Source organism: Salvelinus alpinus, chromosome 4 (assembly GCF_045679555.1).
Source record: "Salvelinus alpinus chromosome 4, SLU_Salpinus.1, whole genome shotgun sequence".
In the NCBI taxonomy this organism is placed as follows: Eukaryota; Metazoa; Chordata; class Actinopteri; order Salmoniformes; family Salmonidae; genus Salvelinus; species Salvelinus alpinus.
This window is the reverse complement of record NC_092089.1, coordinates 19,723,068-19,746,904: the sequence shown is the minus strand read 5'-3', so window position 1 is coordinate 19,746,904 and position 23,837 is coordinate 19,723,068. Positions and strand designations below refer to the sequence as shown.

Below are 23,837 nucleotides of genomic sequence, written 5' to 3'. Positions count from 1 at the left end.
GGTTTGATGAAGAAAGCGAAAAAACAAAAGAAAGAAATTGAGAAACCTATCCAACCAAAAACATAGAGACCCAGAAAACCTGAGCCTTCACTATGGTGAATCACTAAAACAATACACTATGGAAAAAGAAGGAACAGCACATCAGAAATCAGCTCAATGTAATTGAAGAATCCATAGAATCTAACCACTTCTGGGAAAATTGGAAAACACTAAAGAAACAACACGAAGAGCTATCTATCCAAAAACGGAGATGTGTGGATAAACCACTTCTCCAATCTTTTTGTCTCTATAACAAAGAACAGCAAAAACATATACATGATCAAATACAAATCTTAGAATCAACTATTAAAGACTACCAGAACCCACTGGATTCTCCAATTACATTGAATGAACTACAGGACAAAATACAAACCCTCCAACCCAAAAAGGCCTGTGGTGTTGACAGTATCCTAAATGAAATGATTAAATATACAGACCACAAATTCCAATTGATATGCATCAACAATAACCTTGGGAAAATCGTCTGCATTATCATTAACAGCAGACTTGTACATTTCCTCAGTGAAAACAATGTAGTGAGGAAATGTCATATTGGCTTTTTACCAAATGACCGTACGACAGACCACGTATTCATCCTGCACACCCTACTTGACAAACAAACCAAAACAAAGCCAGTCTTCTCATGCTTTGTTGATTTCAAAAAAGCCTTCCACTCAATTTGGCATGAGGGTCTGCAATACAAATTGATGGAAAGTGGTGTTGGGGGGAAAAAACATACGACATTATAAAATCCATGTACACAAAACAACAAGTGTGATAAAATTGGCAACACACACAGTTCTTTCCACAGGGCCATGGGCTGAGACAGGGATGCAGCTTAAGCCCCACCCTCTTCAACATATAGATCAACGAATGGCGAGGGCACTAGAACAGTCTGCAGCACCCGGCCTCACCCTACTAGAATCTGAAGTCAAATGTCTACGGTTTGCTGATGATCTGGTGCTTCTGTCACCAACCAAGGAGGGCCTACAGCAGCACCTAGATCTTCTGCACAGATTCTGCCAGACCTGGGCCCTGACAGAAAATTTCAGTAAGACAAAAATAATGGTGTTCCAAAAAAGGTCCAGTTGCCAGGACCACAAATACAAATTCCATCTAGACACCGTTGCCCAAGAGCACACAAAAACTATACATACCTCGGCCTAAACATCAGCGCCACAGGTAACAGCTGTGAACGAGCTGAGAGACAAGGGCCTTCGATGTAATCAAAAGGAACAAAATTTGACCTACCAATTAGGATCTGGCTAAAAAAATATATACTTGAATCAAACCATTGCTCTTTATGGTTGTGAGGTCTGGGGTCCGCTCACTAGCCAAGAATTCACAAAATGGGACGAATACCAAATTGAGACTCCACATGCAGAATTCTGGAAAAAAATATATTCTGTGTACAACGTAAAACACCAAATAATGCATGCAGAGCAGGAATGATGTGGGTTGGATCTTGTAGCTCCTAAACCTAGCTCACCCTTACCTTCAGATGTTGAAGAAGATGTGTGGGTTGATTTAACAGCTCATAAACCTAGCTCACCCTTACCTTCAGATGTTGATGAAGATGTGTGGGTTGATTTAACAGCTCATAAACCTAGCTCACCCTTACCTTCAGATGTTGATATGTGGGTTGATTTAACAGCTCATAAACCTAGCTCACCCTTACCTTCAGATGTTGAAGAAGATGTGTGGGTTGATTAAACAGCTCATAAACCTAGCTCACCCTTACCTTCAGATGTTGAAGAAGCTCTTAAGATGTGATCCACTGTATCTACAGCTAGCGTTATAGTGTCTGTCTGCATCCCAAATGGAACCCTCGCCCCTATGTAGTGCACTACTTTAGACCAGCATGCATAGGGTAGTGGTGCACTATGTAGGGAATAGGGTGCCATTTGAGGATGTAGCTTCTGTCTGACACTCTAGACTAGAGGCCCTTCAGGGGGGTGATTTTCTCTCTCCCAGGAAAGGAACCACAGCTGAAAATAATCCCTTTTGCAACATCTTCAATTAACCGATGGGAGGAACACTATCATCATTTTGCACGCAAGCACAAACATTCCGGGAAGCAAACGAAGCTAAAATATTTTGCTTTCTCACAGATGAGTTAGAGGAGATCTGTTTTCACGCCATCATCTTTTAGAAAAACTCCAGTCCAAAAACCACAAGGCAATAAAATAGATATTATAGCAGGGTTTCTACTCCTAGACTCACACCACTAGGGGCTCGGACCTAAAGACTGTATGGAACTCTGCTGACCATGTATGATCATAGTCCTGTGGACAAATGACACCCTAGTCCCTGGACAGTGCACTACATTTGACAAGAGTCCTGTGTGAATCTGATTCAACCATGAGTCATGAGATTTGGGCACTCTTCAAATACCTTAAAAACCACCCACCCTTCCGGAGACCTTCCTTCCTTCCTTGAGGAAACCACTGACCTACCAGTCAGACTGGTGAAGGTAATGAGATGGAAGGAAGACATGTTTTCATCTATCAACTAACATACAGATCAGTGCCCACGTTTCCATCCAACCTTCTTACACCAGTCAAGTACTTGTCGGATCATTTATTTTGTCGTCATGACAGGCCTGATGGAAACAGAACACGGTAAATGTGTCGACAAAACAAAATACTCTAGACAAGGTGAGATCTTTTTGTGTCTGTAAAATGAATTATGTGAGAAATGTCGTCAGATATGCTTTTATGCTCAAATATTGATAAAAGAACCATCATATGGAAGTAAACTTGGAGTCACGCGATGACGTGTTGTGTGGTCGTCCCACTACGACTGGTCAGGAAAGCCTGCAGTTTATTAGGCTACAGATGAGATAAATGATGAAGTTCACAGGGTGCTGAAGGAACAAGGTGATGAGCATGATGCTCCTTTCCAATAAACATCCAGAGAAAACCCTCAGAGTTGAAAATGCGACGGAAACTCATTTAACTTGAATTTAAACCGCAAAAAGTATTTCACGTGCACTACGTCATCACACACAGCCTTTCATCTGCAACAAGTCAATTTGATGGAAACATCTCTGGAGGGAAAATACACAAAATGTTTTTTATGCAGAGTTTAGAATATTCGTCACCAATTGGATGGAAACCTAGCTAGTGATTAAATCAAGGAAGGATGCATTTGAAAGGCCTTGGCCTGTGTGTTTTCAGGGTTAAAGGTCACCTTGGAGGGGTTCTCGTCGTAGGTGGGCGTCCCCAGGTCCATCTCAGCCTCGTGGTCTAAGCTGTGAGAGTCTTCACTGGCCCCGTCCCAGCTGCTTGGAGGATCCCACTGAGTCTGCCTATAGGAGGGTGGGGTTAGATACACAGTAAGACACACATTCCAGGCTGACAAACGCAGCCATACACACAGAGTTAGTCAGACATGTGCAGTCAGACCGACAAGCTGACAGATACACACAAAGTCACAAAAGCAGACAGTAGGAGATAAACACAGGAAGGCAGACAGAGAGAGACCGGCAGAGACAGGCAGAGACTGGCAGCCTACCTGGTGATGACGTGATAATAGTAGATCTTTCCCTCTCCGTCCCGTGCTACCTTCCAGCTGGGGGGCAGGACGATGGTTTTGGGTTTGGGAGGAGAGGGAGGGGGCAGGTCTATCATACTGTTGGGGACTAACAGAGTGTTGGGCATCTCCTGGACAGAGGAAACGAGGCAGGTGAAAAGACAGGAAGTCTCCTCTAGTGGTTAGAAAACAACTGTTTATGAGGCCTTCATCATGATAGAAAACATAGTATGAAACTGCTGGACAAGAATCAAGACTACTATCACGTTGATACACTCTGCCTCCCCCTGGTGGTAGCTTGGGGAAGGGTACGGCCAGACAGATTTGGTGTATGAGGTGGTTTTTTTTCCAACAGAGTCATCCGCTGACGGATGATGGACAACTGAGAGGATGCGCAACATGTCGACCTTTGTGAGTCTGCAACTAGTCTGAAAGTCATTGACTTTGTGTAAAGTTTTAACAGACAAATACGGACAACGATTAATACATGTATTTCATCAGTGTTCATGCGTCTGGGTCTGGCTGGAGGCCTTACCTGCTGGACAGTCTGTGAGGTGACGATGGTAGTGACCGTACCCCCCTGCTGAACCACCACTCCTTGCTGGTGACCCGTGTACACTGGCTGACCATGGAGATAGTTGGCAGCCGGATCAGCGTAGGTCTGGCCAGAACAGGGTTGACAGACACACAGAGATCACACAGATACTCAGAGAGAAACCTTCTGGTCATGAAACAGGGCTTTTTCCCCATGCGTTGCTTGATAGCCTCTATCAACGAAGGGCGATATGTGTTGACTGTTCAGTACACTGTGCAGTGTGTGTGTGCCTACCTGCAGGACAGGTGTGTTAGCCTGTGGATAGGCAGTGGGGATACTGTAGATGGTCTGACAGGGCTGGCCCTGGTAGTAGATGGCTGTCTGCGTGGGAGGTGGTGCTGGGACAACCTGGTACTGTGGTGCTACCTGGGTCTGTACTGTCACAGCCTGCTGGGTGGTAGGGTCCCACAGCGTGGTGTAACTGCCCTGGCCCGCCGACACCTACAACAATAATTAGGAAAAAAATATAGGACGTTTGGAGTTAGAGAACCAGATGGAATTTGCAACTTGCACTGATGCGGCCAATTAAAAATGTTTACTCGCACAGCCAAGTCAAAGGGTTGTAAAACGAGACCGAATGGTAGCACTCTGGAGCCCTGAATAATAATGAATGTTATTTAGAGCGCTTTTCAAAACATTGAAAGTCACTTTACAATAAAATAAAATAAAAACCCATTAAATCAGAAATATAAAAGTAGAGCACCTGAGGGGGCGCTGACACAGCAGGCACTGACAGGACGCCTATCCCCGGGTCCTGGCCTGCCCCGCTGGGCTGCTGGGCATACTGCTGGGCGGTGCCGGGGTGGAGCTCCAGAGGAATAGTGGGTTGGTGGATGTGCTGGGAGATGCTGGAGAGGTTGGAGACTGGAGGGGGCTGGGAGGTAGAGGAGGGAGAGGTCATGCCCAGCTCGGTGATCAGAGCCTGGGGAGGGGTCTGCTCCAAGACCAGGGTGGCTGGGACCAGGGGCTCCACGGGAGGGGTAGGCAGCAGCACCTTGCCTGCGTTGGGGTTGACGGGGTCCACGTAGGTCTGGAGGGGGTAGCCAGGAGGGTAGTGGATGAAGCCAGCTGGGCTGGTAGTGTAGGTCAGGGCTGCATCGTAGGCTAGAGTCTGGAGCTGCTGCTGCCGCTGTTGTTGTTGATGTTGTTGTAACTGTTGTTGATGTTGTTGTAACTGTTGTTGATGTTGTTGTTGTAACTGTTGTTGTTGTTTCTGGACCTCGCGCTGGGCCACCTCCTGTTCAAACAGCTTCCTACGCTCCTCTGTGGACAGCTTGGTACGTTCCTTGGTGATGGAACGGGTCTTCTTACTGCTGTTAGCCAGGTCAAACCTAGAAACACACAGTCAATACTACTGTCTACAGAGATCAACAGGTCAAACCTAGGAACACACAGTCAATGCTACTGTCTACAGAGATCAACAGGTCAAACCTAGAAACACAGTCAATACTACTGTCTACAGAGATCAACAGGTCAAACCTAGAAACACACAGTCAATACTACTGTCTACAGAGATCAACAGGTCAAACCTAGAAACACACAGTCAATACTACTGTCTACAGAGATCAACAGGTCAAACCTAGAAACACACAGTCAATACTACTGTCTACAGAGATCAACAGGTCAAACCTAGAAACACAGTCAATACTACTGTCTACAGAGATCAACAGGTCAAACCTAGAAACACACAGTCAATGCTACTGTCTACAGAGATCAACAGGTCAAACCTAGAAACACACAGTCAATACTACTGTCTACAGAGATCAACAGGTCAAACCTAGAAACACACAGTCAATACTACTGTCTACAGAGATCAACAGGTCAAACCTAGAAACACACAGTCAATACTACTGTCTACAGAGATCAACAGGTCAAACCTAGAAACACAGTCAATACTACTGTCTACAGAGATCAACAGGTCAAACCTAGAAACACACAGTCAATACTACTGTCTACAGAGATCAACACAACAGACATTTCTACAAGTCAACAACAGTTTTGGTATGCATCCCAAATGGCTCCCTATTCCCTATATAGTACAGTACTTTTACCCAGAGCACTATGGAACCCTATTCAGTACACTACTTTTACCCAGAGCCCTATGGGACCCTAGTCAGTACACTACTTTTACCCAGAGCCCTATGGAACCCTAGTCAGTACACTACTTTTAACCAGAGCCCTATGGAACCCTATTCCCTGTATAGTACACTACTTTTACCCAGAGCCCTATGGAACCCTATTCAGTACACTACTTTTACCCAGAGCCCTATGGAACCCTAGTCAGTACATTACTTTTACCCAGAGCCCTATGGAACCATATTCCCTGTATAGTACACTACTTTTACCCAGAGCCCTATGGGACCCTAGTCAGTACACTACTTTTAACCAGAGCCCTATGGAACCATATTCCCTGTATAGTACACTACTTTTACCCAGAGCCCCATGGAACCCTATTAAGTACACTACTTTTACCCAGAGCCCTATGGAACCCTATTCAGTACACTACTTTTACCCAGAGCCCTATGGAACCCTAGTCAGTACACTACTTTTAACCAGAGCCCTATGGAACCCTAGTCAGTACACTACTTTTACCCAGAGCCCTATGGAACCCTAGTCAGTACACTACTTTTACCCAGAGCCCTATGGAACCCTATTAAGTACACTACTTTTACCCAGAGCCCTATGGAACCCTATTCAGTACACTACTTTTACCCAGAGCCCTATGGAACCCTAGTCAGTACACTACTTTTAACCAGAGCCCTATGGAACCCTATTCAGTACACTACTTTTAACCAGAGCCCTATGGAACCCTATTCCCTGTATAGTACACTACTTCTAACCAGAGCCCTATAGAACCATATTCCCTATATAGTACACTACTTTTACCCAGACCACTATGGAACCCTATTCAGTACACTACTTTTAACCAGAGCCCTATGGAACCCTATTCCCTGTATAGTACACTACTTCTAACCAGAGCCCTATAGAACCCTATTCCCTATATAGTACAGTACTTTTACCCAGAGCACTATGCAACCCTATTCAGTACACTACTTTTAACCAGAGCCCTATGGAACCCTATTCCCTGTATAGTACACTACTTCTAACCAGAGCCCTATAGAACCCTATTCCCTATATAGTACAGTACTTTTACCCAGAGCCCTATGGAACCCTAGTCAGTACAGTACTTTTACCCAGAGCCCTATGGAACCCTAGTCAGTACACTACTTTTAACCAGAGCCCTATGGAACCCTATTCCCTGTATAGTACACTACTTCTAACCAGAGCCCTATAGAACCCTATTCCCTATATAGTACAGTACTTTTACCCAGAGCACTATGCAACCCTATTCAGTACACTACTTTTAACCAGAGCCCTATGGAACCCTATTCCCTGTATAGTACACTACTTCTAACCAGAGCCCTATAGAACCCTATTCCCTATATAGTACAGTACTTTTACCCAGAGCCCTATGGAACCCTAGTCAGTACAGTACTTTTACCCAGAGCCCTATGGAACCCTAGTCAGTACACTACTTTTACCCAGAGCCCTATGGAACCCTAGTCAGTACAGTACTTTTACCCAGAGCCCTATGGAACCCTAGTCAGTACACTACTTTTACCCAGAGCCCTATGGAACCCTAGTCAGTACACTACTTTTACCCAGAGCCCTATGGAACCCTAGTCAGTACACTACTTTTACCCAGAGCCCTATGGAACCCTAGTCAGTACACTACTTTTACCCAGAGCCCTATGGAACCCTAGTCAGTACACTACTTTTACCCAGAGCCCTATGGAACCCTAGTCAGTACACTACTTTTACCCAGAGCCCTATGGAACCCTAGTCAGTACACTACTTTTACCCAGAGCCCTATGGAACCCTATTCAGTACACTACTTTTACCCAGAGCCCTATGGAACCCTAGTCAGTACACTACTTTTACCCAGAGCCCTATGGAACCCTATTCCCTGTATAGTACACTACTTTTACCCAGAGCCCTATGGAACCCTAGTCAGTACATTACTTTTAACCAGAGCCCCAATGGAACCCTAGTCAGTACACTACTTTTACCCAGAGCCCTATGGAACCCTATTAAGTACACTACTTTTACCCAGAGCCCTATGGAACCCTAGTCAGTACACTACTTTTACCCAGAGCCCTATGGAACCCTAGTCAGTACACTACTTTTACCCAGAGCCCTATGGAACCCTATTAAGTACACTACTTTTACCCAGAGCCCTATGGAACCCTAGTCAGTACACTACTTTTACCCAGAGCCCTATGGAACCCTAGTCAGTACACTACTTTTACCCAGAGCCCTATGGAACCCTAGTCAGTACACTACTTTTACCCATGGCCCTATGGAACCCTATTCAGTACACTACTTTTACCCATGGCCCTATGGAACCCTAGTCAGTACACTACTTTTACCCAGAGCCCTATGGAACCCTAGTCAGTACATTACTTTTACCCAGAGCCCTATGGAACCCTAGTCAGTACATTACTTTTACCCATGGCCCTATGGAACCCTAGTCAGTACACTACTTTTACCCATGGCCCTATGGAACCCTATTCAGTACACTACTTTTACCCATGGCCCTATGGAACCCTAGTCAGTACACTACTTTTACCCAGAGCCCTATGGAACCCTAGTCAGTACACTACTTTTACCCATGGCCCTATGGAACCCTAGTCAGTACACTACTTTTACCCATGGCCCTATGGAACCCTATTCAGTACACTACTTTTACCCATGGCCCTATGGAACCCTAGTCAGTACACTACTTTTACCCAGAGCCCTAGTCAGTACACTACTTTTACCCAGAGCCCTATGGAACCCTAGTCAGTACACTACTTTTACCCATGGCCCTATGGAACCCTAGTCAGTACACTACTTTTACCCATGGCCCTATGGAACCCTATTCAGTACACTACTTTTACCCATGGCCCTATGGAACCCTAGTCAGTACACTACTTTTACCCAGAGCCCTATGGAACCCTAGTCAGTACACTACTTTTACCCAGAGCCCTATGGAACCCTAGTCAGTACACTACTTTTACCCAGAGCCCTATGGAACCCTAGTCAGTACACTACTTTTACCCATGGCCCTATGGAACCCTATTCAGTACACTACTTTTACCCATGGCCCTATGGAACCCTAGTCAGTACACTACTTTTACCCATGGCCCTATGGAACCCTAGTCAGTACATTACTTTTACCCAGAGCCCTATGGAACCCTATTAAGTACACTACTTTTACCCAGAGCCCTATGGAACCCTAGACAGTACACTACTTTTACCCAGAGCCCTATGGAACCCTAGTCAGTACACTACTTTTACCCAGAGCCCTATGGAACCCTATTCAGTACACTACTTTTACCCAGAGCCCTATGGAACCCTAGTCAGTACACTACTTTTACCCAGAGCCCTATGGAACCCTAGTCAGTACACTACTTTTACCCAGAGCCCTATGGAACCCTAGTCAGTACACTACTTTTACCCAGAGCCCTATGGAACCCTAGTCAGTACATTCCTTTTACCCAGAGCCCTATGGAACCCTATTCAGTACACTACTTTTGGGAAAAGGGTGCCATTTAAAAAGGAGCCTAAAGTCATCAAGAGTTTTGTTTCTAAAACCGTTGAAGTATTCTAGAATGATTCAGAAAGTCATTCAGTCATACAGTCAAAGGACATGTGATCATCCATAGCTAGTCAGTCTATATGAGCATGTTGGTGTTCCAGCCAGTCCTACCGGTCCTCATGTCGCCTGCTGCTCCTCTCGTATGCTGAGGGTGGTGGGGAGGTGGAGGCACGTCTCCTCCGTCTCTCTGTGCTGCGGGGTGTCTTCTCAGAGTCTCTGTCCCAGTCTCTCTCTCTATCTCTCTCTCTATCCCGGTCTCTCTCCCAATCCCTGTCCCTTTCTCTGTCACGCTCCCGGTCACGCTCCCTGTCCCGTTCTCTCTCTCGATCTCGTTCCCTGTCCCTCTCCTTGTCCCGCTCCCTCTCACGTTCCCGTTCCCGTTCTCGGCTGCCGGAGGGGGTGCGAGCCGGGGCAGCGTCTCGGTCTCGACTACGATCTGTATACATGGAACAATCAAACAGGTTAAAGCCCCACCAACGGTAGGCTGTCAGCACTGTTGAAAATAAAACGTTACACTGTAACCGGTGTGGACACAGACCCAGTGAGAGAAAGAGCAGGAGAGGGGCAGAGACAGAGACCTACCGTGTATCTCCTTCTCCACCTGGCTCTTCTTGGGGATCCTGTACACCTCCTGAAGGATGAGTCACACACCACACATGTAAATAACAATAAACTCAGTGTGTGTGTTTATTTATTTATCAGTGTGTTTTAAATCAGTGTTTGTGTGTGTCCTTGCCTTCAGGTCCTTCCAGCTGTCCAGCAGCCTAGCAGCCATGTCTCCTATATCCACAGCACTGAGCAGGGCTTCCTGGCTCCTCTCGCTCTCTACATCAGACACACCCTCCTCCTCATCCTGCGAGGGCGTCCCCACCGCCGCAGGCTCCACGGGGACCACCGGAGAGGGAGGTGGAGGGGCCTCCGAGGCAGGGGTCACTACCTGGGCAGCGTCCTCAGTGCCAGGGGCCACCTCCGGGGGACCCTCAGGGGCCACCTGGCCTGGATGTTCCTGGCTGCCTGGAGCCTTTCCTGTATCTTCAGTCCCAGTCTCTGCTGTGGTGGTCTCATCTTCCTTCTCCTCAGCAGGCTGCTCCTCTGAAGGGGTCTCAGTAACTTCCGTCTGAACTGGCTGAATATGTGATGATTCCTGGACCTCCACGTTGTCCTGCTCTCCTGCCACAATCTCCATCTCCTCCACTGACTGACTTGCCTGCTGCTGCTCCTCCTCTCCGCTCTCCTTCTGTCCCTCACTCCACTCGTCTTTCACCTCCTCGTCACCGCCCTTCTCATTCACCTCCTCCTGATCTTTAAGACAGAGCTGGCTCTCAGCTTCGGGTTCTGTGATCTCCATGGTCTCCACCACCTCCTCTGGTGTTTCCTTCAGCTCTGTGACTGGCTCTTCTGTCGGCTCCTCCGTTGTGGGAGTCTGAGCCTGGGCCTCAACCACCAGCTCTGTGACTGGCTCTTCTGTCGGCTCCTCAACCACCAGCTCTGTGACTGGCTCTTCTGTCGGCTCCTCTGGCTCTTCTGTCGGCTCCTCCGTTGTGGGAGTCTTTGCCTGGGCCTCAACCACCAGCTCTGTGACTGGCTCTTCTGTCGGCTCCTCCGTTGTGGGAGTCTGAGCCTGGGCCTCAACCACCAGCTCTGTGACTGGCTCTTCTGTCGGCTCCTCCTTTATGGGAGACTGTGCCTGGGCCTCAACCACCAGCTCTGTGACTGGCTCTTCTGTCGGCTCCTCCTTTGTGGGAGACTGTGCCTGGGCCTCAACCACCAGCTCTGTCTTGGACTGTTTGCTGCTCTCCACTGGAGGCTCAGATCGTGAGCCCTCCTCGTCCTCCATCTCCTCATCCTCCTCCTTACCGTCCGAGGCCTTGCTGGCGTCCGACATGGCGCTGTCCAGGCTGTTCTCGCTGATCTTGAGGCGACGGTAAACGGCCCGTTTGGGAGTGTCGCTGTCCAACTCAGTGCCCAGTTTGGCGACGGAGGCAGAGGAGCCGTCGGGAGTGTTGAGAGGGGTCTGGGCGCGGGACATGTTCTCACTGGAGTAGCCGTCCTGTTCGGCCCCGGGGGGCTGGGGGAGGGACGTGTTCTCAGTGGAGTAGCCGTCCTGTTCGGTCCCGGGGGGCTGGGGGAGGGACATGTTCTCACTGAAGTAGCCGTCCTGTTCGGCCCCGGGGGGTTGGGGGAGGGAGTGTGTATGCGTTTGGGCCCAGCGCTGGATGAGGCTCAGGACATGACTCTCCTCCAACATGTTCTTAGTGGAGATAGGCAGCACTGACAGGGTCTTCATGATCTGGAGACACAGGGAATAGTCAGTTGGTTACAACACACACACACACCTTGTGTCGATATTCCTAGGACCTTTGAATTAAAACAATCTGAATTGGTTTATTCTAAAGTGCATTCTCATATAGATTCAGTGATCATATTTGTCATGATCACAAATGTGAGGGATGAGCAACCAACGTTAAATATATATATTTTTGACCCCGAACGGATTTAATTGTCACCTGAAACTGCAGTTTGATGTTGTTGACACTGTTGCCCTTGGCTTCAGAGAGCTCCACCATGAAGATCCACAGTAGAGACAGACCGTGATGGTCCAGGAACTGCTTCAGACAGGATGGGCTCTGGGTATCCTGTTCATACAAAACCACCAGGTCAACATTATGGTAGAGAAACCACTTCTCCTGGTCGAGAAACCCTTCTCCTGGTCGAGAAACCCTTCTCCTGAGACAAACAATAATCCTAACACCCTCCACATAATAACACAGTACACAGACATCCCCAATACAATACACCCTCCACATAATAACACAGTACACAGACCTCCCCAATACAATACACCCTCCACATAATAACACAGTACAGACATCCCCAATACAATACACCCTCCACATAATAACACAGTACACAGACATCCCCAATACAATACACCCTCCACATAATAACACAGTACAGACATCCCCAATACAATACACCCTCCACATAATAACACAGTACACAGACATCCCCAATACAATACACCATCCACACAATATAACAACTTATCAAATCACATTTTATTTGTCACATACGTGTGACAAACTGATTCTTGACTGATTCAGAGGGATACAAAAATAAAACAAGCAACTGAATACCTTTAACTGAAATAAAATGTGCGTCCCAAATAACCAGGGCCTATAAATATAGTGCACTACAAATGACCAGGGCCTATATATATAAATATAGTGCACTACAAATGACCAGGGCCTATAAATAAATATAGTGCACTACAAATGACCAGGGCCTATAAATATATACAGTGAGGGAATAAAGTATTTGATCCCCTGCTGATTTTGTACGTTTGCCCACTGACAAAGAAATGATCAGTCTATAATTTTAATGGTAGGTTTATTTGAACAGTGAGAGACAGAAAAACAAACAAAAAAATCCAGAAAAACGCATGTCAAAAATGTTATAAATTGATTTGCATTTTAATGAGGGAAATAAGTATTTGACCCCCTCTCAATCGGAAAGATTTCTGGCTCCCAGGTGTCTTTTATACAGGTAACGAGCTGAGAGTAGGAGCACACTCTTAAAGGGAATGCTCCTAATCTCAGCTCGTTACCTGTATAAAAAGACACCTGTCCACAGAAGCAATCAATCAATCAGATTCTAAACTCTCCACCATGTCCAAGACCAAAGAGCTCTCCAAGGATGTCAGGGACAAGATTGTAGACCTACACAAGGCTGGAATGGGCTACAAGACCATCACTAAGCAGCTTGGTGAGAAGGTGACAACAGTTGGTGCGATTATTCGCAAATGGAAGAAACACAAAAGAACTGTCAATCTCCCTCGGCCTGGGGCTCCATGCAAGATCTCACCTCGTGGAGTTGCAATGATCATGAGAACGGTGAGGAATCAGCCCAGAACTACACAGGAGGATCTTGTCAATGATCTCAAGGCAGCTGGGACCATAGTCACCAAGAAAACAATTGGTAACACACTACGCCGTGAAGAACTGAAATCCTGCAGTGCCCGCAAGGACCCCCTGCTCAAGAAAGCACATATACATGCCCGTCTGAAGTTTGCCAATGAACATCTGAATGATTCAGAGGACAACTGGGTGAAAGTGTTGTGGTCAGATGAGACCAAAATGGAGCTCTTTGGCATCAACTCAACTCGCCGTGTTTGGAGGAGGAGGAATGCTGCCTATGACCCCAAGAACACCATCCCCACCGTCAAACAGAGGTGGAAACATTATGCTTTGGGGACGGGACAACTTCACCGCATCAAAGGGACGATGGACGGGGCCATGTACCGGCGAATCTTGGGTGAGAACCTCCTTCTCTGAGCCAGGGCATTGAAAATGGGTCGTGGATGGGTATTCCAGCATGACAATGACCCAAAACACACGGCCAAGGCAACAAAGGAGTGTCTCAAGAAGAAGCACATTAAGGTCCTGGAGTGGCCTAGCCAGTCTCCAGACCTTAATCCCATAGAAAATCTGTGGAGGGAGCTGAAGGTTCGAGTTGCCAAACGTCAGCCTCGAAACCTTAATGACTTGGAGAAGATCTGCAAAGAGGAGTGGGACAAAATCCCTCCTGAGATGTGTGCAAACCTGGTGGCCAACTACAAGAAACGTCTGACCTCTGTGATTGCCACCAAGTACTAAGTCATGTTTTGCAGAGGGGTCAAATACTTATTTCCCTCATTAAAATGCAAATCAATGTATGACATTTTTGACATGTGTTTTTCTGGATTTTTTGTTGTTGTTATGCTGTCTCTCACTGTTCAAATAAACCTACCATTAAAATTATAGACGGATAATTTCTTTGTCAGTGGGTAAACGTACAAAATCAGCAGGGGATCAAATACTTTTTTCCCTCACTGTATATCTATAAATGACCAGGGCCTAATATATATATATATATAGTGCACTATAAATGAAAGGGTGCCATCCCAGACAGCCGGTGTTCATTGGTGTGGGTCAGGTGTGCTTACTTGGATAAGTTTGAGGCAGATGAGTTTCTGCTCCATGGTCTCCACTCTGACCATCAGCCTGCAGAGAGACACCACCTCCTTCTCACCGTACAAACCCTCCCCGTTCTCCAGCAGAGCCTCGAGTTCCTCGTCCACCTGGAGACACAGCAAACCAGCATTCACACACTGACCAGTAACAGGCCAGCATTCACACACTGACCAGTAACAGGCCAGCATTCACACACTGACCAGTAACAGGCCAGCATTCACACACTGACCAGTAACAGGCCAGCATTCACACACTGACCAGTAACAGACCAGCATTAACACTCAGCAGTAACAGACCAGCATTAACACTCAGCAGTAACAGACCAGCATTAACACTCAGCATCAGCAGTAACAAACAGTTTTTTAGCTACTACACTTGTAGCTTTTGCCAGCGTGAGCCACTTTATCAAGTGTTCTCTGGCCTGAATCGCGCCAAATTCTTGAAAATAGGACAGCGTAGCGAATTTTTCCGATGAGCCGCTTGATTCTCCCATGTCAAGGTTTCATTGAACATGAATGGGAGAGTCTCACGCTCTGCAGAAGTTAGTGTAGCTCTATAAAGACCACAGATAATCCATTCAACGTACTAAACACAGACCCCAGAACTGTGACAAAACTACTTCTTCTCTGCAAAACTGAGACAAGCAGCTTTCATGGTGACGTGGATAGGGGGGGGGGGGTTAAAATAACCGGTCCTTTCGTGTTCAGTAACAGTGTTATTTATGGAAAGGAGAAGACGCTGGAGCTCTCAGAACAATTATCCTAAAGCTAGTACAAACCTGACCCATATCTGCCTCTCTAGACCATGTCAGCATCTCAAATGGCACCCTATTCCCTATATAGTGCACTACTTTTGACCAGAGCTCTAGTCAAAAGGGTGCCATTTGGGACACAGCCCATCACTGCTGGGGGTTTCAGGAGATCATCCGATCAGAGTTATGACATAGCTACATGCCACTGTAGTTCATCTATTGGCCAGAACATTTGCATTTAAATGGCTGAGTTTAAAGATGAACTCAATGGCACGTCATCAGACTATGCCGAGTTAATCTACCAGTTACAAATTGGACTATTATGGGTCAACAGTTAAAATGTGTGGAATCCTAACTACCAGAGTGAAACATAAACCTACATCGCAGGGGGAAGAGATCAGATTGTAGCTTCTGCAGTTGTATTTCAAATGAGTTTAATTCTATATTTCCACACTATGAGGTTGGAATAATACTGTGAAAATGATAATGCCATTTTAGTGTAATCGCGGTTTGAAAAGGCTGAAATTTCAGCCCAGCTTGGTGGGATAATGTTTTGTCCTCCCTGGTGACACTACACCAGGCGGTAAATTAGTTAACTGACAAATAAGAAAGAGCTCAAAACTTCTCTCCTCTCAGTCCACTCCCAAACAAAACAGTCCTAGCTAAATTCTTGCTGGAGTAATTGCTCTAAGAAGCTATTGTTTGTTTTTGACCATTTTCACTGAAAACAATCACAGTAATGTATTTAATTGTTACCTCAGAAATGATTTGATATTGAGATAAGAACAGCTGCATCGGACTTTTAAATATTCACTATGGTTGATAGTGACATGAACTCCACAACAGGTCACTTCCCCAACACCTTTTCAAGTGACAGCCAGTCCTAGGTTTGAAAAATGTCGATCACTTCTCTGTATTGAAGATTCCCCAGATGTCCTACTTATTCCAGGAATCTTCCAAAACAGCATTTATGGAAAACCTGGGACTCTTGGGGGAGTGCCTTTACCAAACCTACACACTCACCGTAGTGAGTGCATTGCTCACGGAGGTGTCCTTCTTGCGAGGGCGCTCTTTCTTCATCTTCCCTGCCGCTGCTCTTACACTGACCCTGTTCTCCCCGCCCAGGAAGCCTCGGCAGCTGGGAGCTCCACAGAAGCACTTCTGGGCCTCTTTCCTGGCGTGTACAGAGGAGAAGGAGTAAAACACTACACCATAGCTATACGGTCGGTCAAGAGAGCAACAGGGGCTTAATAATGTATTGTTATGTTTTCAATGACTACAACAGCAGGGTGACGTATTAGAACAGACAGTCAAACATTGATATGTTACAACAGACATTTCAAATCCAAAGAGAGAAGCTGCGTTCTAAATGGCATCCTATGGGCCTTGGTCAAAAATAGTGCACTGGAATAGGGTGCCATTTGGGACAAAGGCAGAAAGACAAGACACTAACCCATACCTCTGGAACTGGTAATCGAAGGTAGAGAGACACTAACCCATACCTCTGGAACTGGTAATCGAAGGTAGAGAGACACTAACCCATACCTCTGGAACTGGTAATCGAAGGTAGAGAGACACTAACCCATACCTCTGGAACTGGTAATCAAAGGTAGAGAGACACTAACCCATACCTCTGGAACTGGTAATCGAAGGTAGAGAGACACTAACCCATACCTCTGGAACTGGTAATCGAAGGTAGAGAGACACTAACCCATACCTCTGGAACTGGTAATCGAAGGTAGAGAGACACTAACCCATACCTCTGGAACTGGTAATCGAAGGTAGAGAGACACTAACCCATACCTCTGGAACTGGTAATCAAAGGTAGAGAGACACTAACCCATACCTCTGGAACTGGTAATCGAAGGTAGAGAGACACTAACCCATACTTCTGGAACTGGTAATCAAAGGGGGAGAGATTACTGACCCGCTTCCTCTGGAACTGGTAATCAAAGGCAGAGAGACACTAACCCATACCTCTGGAACTGGTAATCAAAGGGAGAGAGATACTAACCCATACCTCTGGAACTGGTAATCAAAGGTAGAGAGACACTAACCCATACCTCTGGAACTGGTAATCAAAGGGAGAGAGATACTAACCCATATCTCTGGAACTGGTAATCGAAGGTAAGCTCTGTACCAGCTGTGACGGTCCTGGAGGTGAAGAACCCAACTCTCAGCTGGCCGTTCACAGTCCACTGAAATACAGAAACCAAGAAAGAAACATTAGCGAGGTCAGGATAAAACAAACTTGCTTTTTGACTTTGCTGATAAATACTTTGTTGAGGGAAAGTGTACTTGTCATGACCGTGATGCGTTGTCTCACCGAGCCATCTTAAGATGAATGCACTAATTGTAAATCGCTCTGTATAAGAACGTCTGATAAATGACTAAAATGTCAAATGAAATCACAGCCGGAGATGCAGCTCACTGATAAAGTAGCCTCAGTGCCAGTCTGTTTGTGCTAGAATGCAAACTTCATGTCGCTCATTGTCATTTTTGGCTTGACAACGGCAGCAATGGAGCTGGCAAGAGAACACACACACACACACACACACACACACACACAAGCCTAAAAGTAGAGCGAAGTACAGGTAAATATGGTTCTGAACCAAGACAAGTGAATGAAATGTATTTACATTTTAAAATGAACTGTCCAGTGAAAATCTCACTTTTAAATGCTCATAATCTGTTAACTCGTACGCAAATAAATGTTGTTGACTTGCATGTGGCCAAAGCATCAATTAGAGAGAAATAAACCCCACCTCAAACGTATAAATCAAACAGACCGTTTCAAAAATGCTTGCTATTTCCTCATAGAGGATACGGTCATGTTTTTAGCCGAGACGGCTAACTGGCTAAGCTGGCCAGTCAGCCTGTTTACTTGTCTATAAAAATATTAATGAATCGGTATACGCCCACACCATCCTGTTGTTGGGGTAAGCCCACACCATCAAAAACATATAAAAGCTGCTTTTTAACATAGTTTTTCTTCCAAAAAATTGTAATAAACTATTTCACTCATATTATAACGAATGATAGATTTCATAGAAATCTGGAAACACTGGACAGATACCAGGTAGCCTAGTGGTTAGAGCATTGGGCCAGTAACCAGCAGGTGGCCTAGTGGTTAGAGCATTGGGCCAGTAACCAGCAGGTAGCCTAGTGGTTAGAGCATTGGGCCAGTAACCAGCAGGTAGCCTAGTGGTTAGAGCATTGGGCCAGTAACCAGCAGGTGGCCTAGTGGTTAGAGCATTGGGCCAGTAACCTGCAGGTAGCCTAGTGGTTGAGCATGGGCAGGTGACCAGCAGGTAGCCTAGTGGTTGAGCATTGGGCCAGTAACCAGCAGGTGGCCTAGTGGTTAGAGCATTGGGCCAGTAACCAGCAGGTAGCCTAGTGGTTAGAGCATTGGGCCAGTAACCAGCAGGTGGCCTAGTGGTTAGAGCATTGGGCCAGTAACCAGCAGGTAGCCTAGTGGTTAGAGCATTGGGCCAGTAACCAGCAGGTAGCCTAGTGGTTAGAGCATTGGGCCAGTAACCAGCAGGTAGCCTAGTGGTTAGAGCATTGGGCCAGTAACCAGCAGGTAGCCTAGTGGTTAGAGCATTGGGCCAGTAACCAGCAGGTAGCCTCATGGTTGAGCATGGGCAAGTAACCAGCAGGTAGCCTAGTGGTTAGAGCATTGGGCCAGTAACCAGCAGGTAGCCTAGTGGTTAGAGCATTGGGCCAGTAACCAGCAGGTAGCCTAGTGGTTAGAGCATTGGGCCAGTAACCAGCAGGTGGCCTAGTGGTTAGAGCATTGGGCCAGTAACCAGCAGGTAGCCTAGTGGTTAGAGCATTGGGCCAGTAACCAGCAGGTAGCCTAGTGGTTAGAGCATTGGGCCAGTAACCAGCAGGTAGCCTAGTGGTTAGAGCATTGGGCCAGTAACCAGCAGGTAGCCTAGTGGTTAGAGCATTGGGCCAGTAACCAGCAGGTAGCCTAGTGGTTAGAGCATTGGGCCAGTAACCAGCAGGTAGCCTAGTGGTTAGAGCATTGGGCCAGTAACCAGCAGGTAGCCTAGTGGTTAGAGCATTGGGCCAGTAACCAGCAGGTAGCCTAGTGGTTAGAGCATTGGGCCAGTAACCAGCAGGTAGCCTAGTGGTTAGAGCATTGGGCCAGTAACCAGCAGGTAGCCTAGTGGTTAGAGCATTGGGCCAGTAACCGAAAGGTTGCTAGATCGAATCCCCGAGCTGACAAGGTAAAAATCTGTCGTTCTGCCCCTGAAGGCAGTTAACCGGTAGGCCGTCATTGTAAATAAGAATTTGTTCTGAACTGACTTGCCTGGTTAAATAAAGGTGAAATAAATACTGAAAGGGGCCTCTGGGCCACATACCTTCTGGGTCTCACAGTTGGGCTCACAGCTGTGGTTCATGAAGCGAGAGCAGTTCCCCTTCAGTGTGGCGTCTATGATCTGAGAAGACACAGAGGAAAGGAGTTTCAGATAACCTTCCACATTACCTGTCAGTTGAAAACAATACAACACTCTGGGTGCATCCCAAAATGGCACCCTAGATAAGCTACTACTTTTGACCAGAGCCAAATCAGGGTGTCATTTGGAATGCACACCTAAAACTTGTTGGGATCTGGTCTGGCAGTGCACTTTATAGGGAATAGGGAGTCATGTTGGACGCAGCCTATACTTGTTCCCGTTTCAGGAGTTCAGTGGAATACATGTCAATGTTCCAGTGGTCTCACCTCGTTATTCTTCAAGGCCATGAAATAGTAGTGGATGTTCTTCATGCTAGCGTATTTTTTCACCCGCGTCTTGAACTCCTTGTGGTCCAACACCTCTCCGCAGTACTCCAGCACAAAAGTGTTTCTGAAATGTTATCAAAATGGTGGAAAACAATTAGCATTACTCCTTTGTGTACAGCTTTTAGGGCAATGGCCAGGGTTCCATCTCATTTTGTCTTTACGCAATTCCTCGCATCCTATCGCCACACCTCCTTCTCAACCGTATTGGAGAAGGTCCAAGGCGTTTCTCTTAGACCTTCCTCTCCAATGTGTGTTAAGGAGGCGAGGAGATAGGATGCGAGGAATCAAGGTTAAGATCTATTGAGAACGAGCCCTGGGTGCTAGTTATAACATTTTATTTATTTATTATGAATCAAGGAGTACAGGGCTCCTGAGTAGCGCAGCGGTCTAAGGCACTGTATCTCAGTGCAAGAGGTGTAAACTACAGTCCCTGGTTCAAATCCAGGCTGTATCACATTGGGAGTCCAATAGGGCAGCACACAATTGGCCCAGCTTCGTCCAGGTTTGGCCGGGGTAAGCCGTCATTGTAAGTAAGAATTTGTTCTTAACTGACTTGCCTAGTTAAATAAAAGGTTATATTTAAAAAATAAAATAAGATCTAAGAGCCTTACGATATCAGGTCCCTGGCCGCCCTCAGTCCCCAGCCCTTATCTTCAGTCAGGATGACCTCAAAGTCTGCATGCTGTTTCATCTGGAAGCGCCGGTTGGAGCAGTAGCCTTCATTCAGGCAGCGTGATGAGCTGCAAAAGACAAGGACATTACATTTGTTTTCATTTTGGCCACTCTTCTACAGAGCAACTTAGTGCATTCGACTAGGTTAAATAAGGCAACCACATAACAGTCATTGCAAATCATTGCAAATCCTGTTTGAAGATGAACTGGTAAAGGACCAATGATGTAAAACTATACTATAGTGCATTCAGGAAGTATTCAGACCCCTTGACTTTTTCTACATTGTTACATTACAGACATATTCTAAAATGGATTAAATGTTTCTTCCCCCTCATCCATCTACACACAATACACCATAATGACAAAACAAAAAACAGGTTAAAATAATTTTAAAATTTTATTAAAAACAAAACTGAAATATCACATAAGTAAATCAGACCCTTTAAGCAGTACTTTGTTGAAGCATCTTTGGCAGCGATTACAGCCTTGAGTCTTCTTGGGTATGACGCCACAAGCTGGCATACCTGTATTTGGGGAGTTTCTCCCATTCTTCTCTGCAGATCCTCTCAAGCTCTGTCAGGTTGGATTGGAGCATCGCTGCACAGCTATTTTCAGGTCTCTCCAGAGATGTTCGATCGGGTTCAAGTCCGGGCTCTGGCCGAGCCACTCAAGGACATTCAGAGACTTGTCCCGAAGGCACTCCTGCGTTGTCTTGGCTGTGTGCTTAGGGTCGTTGTCTTTTTGGAAGGTGAAACGTCACACCAGTCGGAGGTCCCGAGCAGGTTTTCATCAAGGATCTCTGTACATTGCTCCATTCATCTTTCCCTCGATCCTGACTTGTCTCCCAGTCCCTGCCGCTGAAAACGTCCCCAAAGCATGATGCTGCCACCTCCAGACGTAACGCTTGGCATTCAGACCAAAGACTTCAATCTTGGTTTCATCATACCAGAGAATCTTGTACCTCATGGTCTGAGAGTCCTTTAGGTGCCTTTTGGCAAACTCAAAGCGGGCTGTCGTGTGCCTTTTACTGAGGAGTGTCTTCCGTCTGGCCAGTCTGCCATAAAAGACCTGATTGGTGGAGTGCTGCAGAGATGGTTGTCCTTCTGGAAGGTTCTCCCATCTCCACAGAGGAAGTCTGGCGCTCTGTCAGAGTGACCATCGGGTTCTTGGTCACCTCCCTGACCAAGGCCCGTCTCACCCAATTGCTCAGTTTGGCCAGGTGGTCAGCTCTAGGAAGAGGCTTGGTGGTTCTAAACTTCTTCCATTTAAGAATGATGTGTTCTTGGGGATCTTCAATGCTGCAGACATTTTTTGGTACCCTTCTACAGATCTGTGCTTCGACACAATGCTGTCTCGGAGCTCTACGGGGAATTCCTTCGACCTCATGGCTTGGTTTTTGCTCTGACATGCACTGTCAACTGTGGGACCTTATACCGGGGCGGCAGGTAGCCTAGTGGTTAGAGCGTTGGACTAGTAACCGAAAGGTCAGCTCGGGGATTCGATCTTGCAACAAGGCACAAATCTGTCGTTCTGCCCCTGAACAAGGCAGTTAACCCACTGTTCCTAGGCCGTCATTGAAAATAAGAATTTGTTCTTAACTGACTTGCCTAGTTAAATAAAAGTAAAAAAAATAAAATAATTTTTTTAAATAGACAGGTATGTTCCTTTCCAAATCATGTCCAATCAATTGAATTTACCACAGCTGGACTTGTTTCCCATGAAAACATACATGAAATGAGTTGCAAAATGAATAGGAAATAGTCAAGACGTTGATAAGGTTATAAATAATGATTTTATATTTAAATAATTGAGTCTTTAAAAAATTTGCTTCATCAAAGAATACTCCATTTGCAGCAATTACAGCCTTCCAGACCTTTGGCATTCCAGTAATCTGAAGTGATTTCCCCCGATGCTTCCTGAAGCACCTCCCACAAGCTGGATTGACTTGATGGGCACTTATGTACCATACAGTCAAGCTGCTCCCACAACAGCTCAATAGTGTTGAGATCCGGTGACTGTACTGGCCATTCCATTATAGACAGAACACCAGCTGACTGCTTCTTCCCTAAATAGTTCTTGCATAGTTTGGAGCTGTGCTTTGGCTCATTGTCCTGTTGTAGGAGGAAATTGTCTCCAATTAAGCACTGTCCACAGGGTACGGCATGGCGTTGCAAAATGGAGTGATAGCCTTCCTTCTTCAAGATCCCTTTTACCCTGTACAAATCTCCCACTTTACCATCACATTGCCTCCACAATGCTTGACAGATGGCGTCAATCATTCCTCTAGCAACTTTTCATGTTTTCTGGGTCTCACGAATGTTCTTCTTTGTGATCCAAACACCTCAAACTTAGATTTGTCTGTCCATAACACCTTTTTCCAATATTCCTCTGCCCAGTGTCTTTTCTCTGCCCATCGTAATCTTTTATTTTTATTGGCCAGTCTGAGATATGGCTTTTTCTTTGCAACTCTGCCTAGAAGGCCAGTATCCCGGAGTCGCCGCTTCACTGCTGACGTTGAGACTGGTGTTTTGTGGGTACTATTTAATGAAGCTGCCAGTTGAGGACTTGTGAGGGGTCTGTTTCTCAAACGACACACTCTAATGTACTTGTCCTCTTGCTCAGTTCTGCACTCCCACTCCTCTTTCTATTCTGGTTAGGGCCAGTTTGCGCTATTCTGGGAAGGGAGTTGTACAGTTGTTTCTTGGCAATTTCTCCACCAATTGTGGTGTTACAGCCTGAATTCAAAATGGATTCTCTCACCAATCTACCCACAATTCCCTATAATGACAAAGTGAAAACAT

The 23,837-nt window shown here is 46.2% G+C and overlaps 1 protein-coding gene across 1 annotated transcript in view; it reads right to left on the bottom strand.

The window, feature by feature from the left end:
* LOC139572957 (histone-lysine N-methyltransferase SETD2-like) overlaps window positions 1-23,837 on the bottom strand; it is a 36,399-nt gene that overhangs the window by 10,954 nt on the left and 1,608 nt on the right. Inside the window, exons 2-17 of the mRNA XM_071395858.1 lie at window positions 20,976-21,104; window positions 20,305-20,428; window positions 19,943-20,020; window positions 17,673-17,770; window positions 16,596-16,746; window positions 14,794-14,928; window positions 12,317-12,445; window positions 11,371-12,099; window positions 10,546-11,283; window positions 10,392-10,440; window positions 9,921-10,245; window positions 4,872-5,499; window positions 4,403-4,609; window positions 4,109-4,234; window positions 3,556-3,704; window positions 3,232-3,349 (exon numbers count right to left, since the gene is read on the bottom strand). Coding sequence (XP_071251959.1) covers window positions 3,232-3,349; window positions 3,556-3,704; window positions 4,109-4,234; window positions 4,403-4,609; window positions 4,872-5,499; window positions 9,921-10,245; window positions 10,392-10,440; window positions 10,546-11,283; window positions 11,371-12,099; window positions 12,317-12,445; window positions 14,794-14,928; window positions 16,596-16,746; window positions 17,673-17,770; window positions 19,943-20,020; window positions 20,305-20,428; window positions 20,976-21,104 — 3,913 coding nt within the window. The remainder of the gene's footprint in view (window positions 1-3,231; window positions 3,350-3,555; window positions 3,705-4,108; window positions 4,235-4,402; window positions 4,610-4,871; window positions 5,500-9,920; window positions 10,246-10,391; window positions 10,441-10,545; window positions 11,284-11,370; window positions 12,100-12,316; window positions 12,446-14,793; window positions 14,929-16,595; window positions 16,747-17,672; window positions 17,771-19,942; window positions 20,021-20,304; window positions 20,429-20,975; window positions 21,105-23,837) is intronic.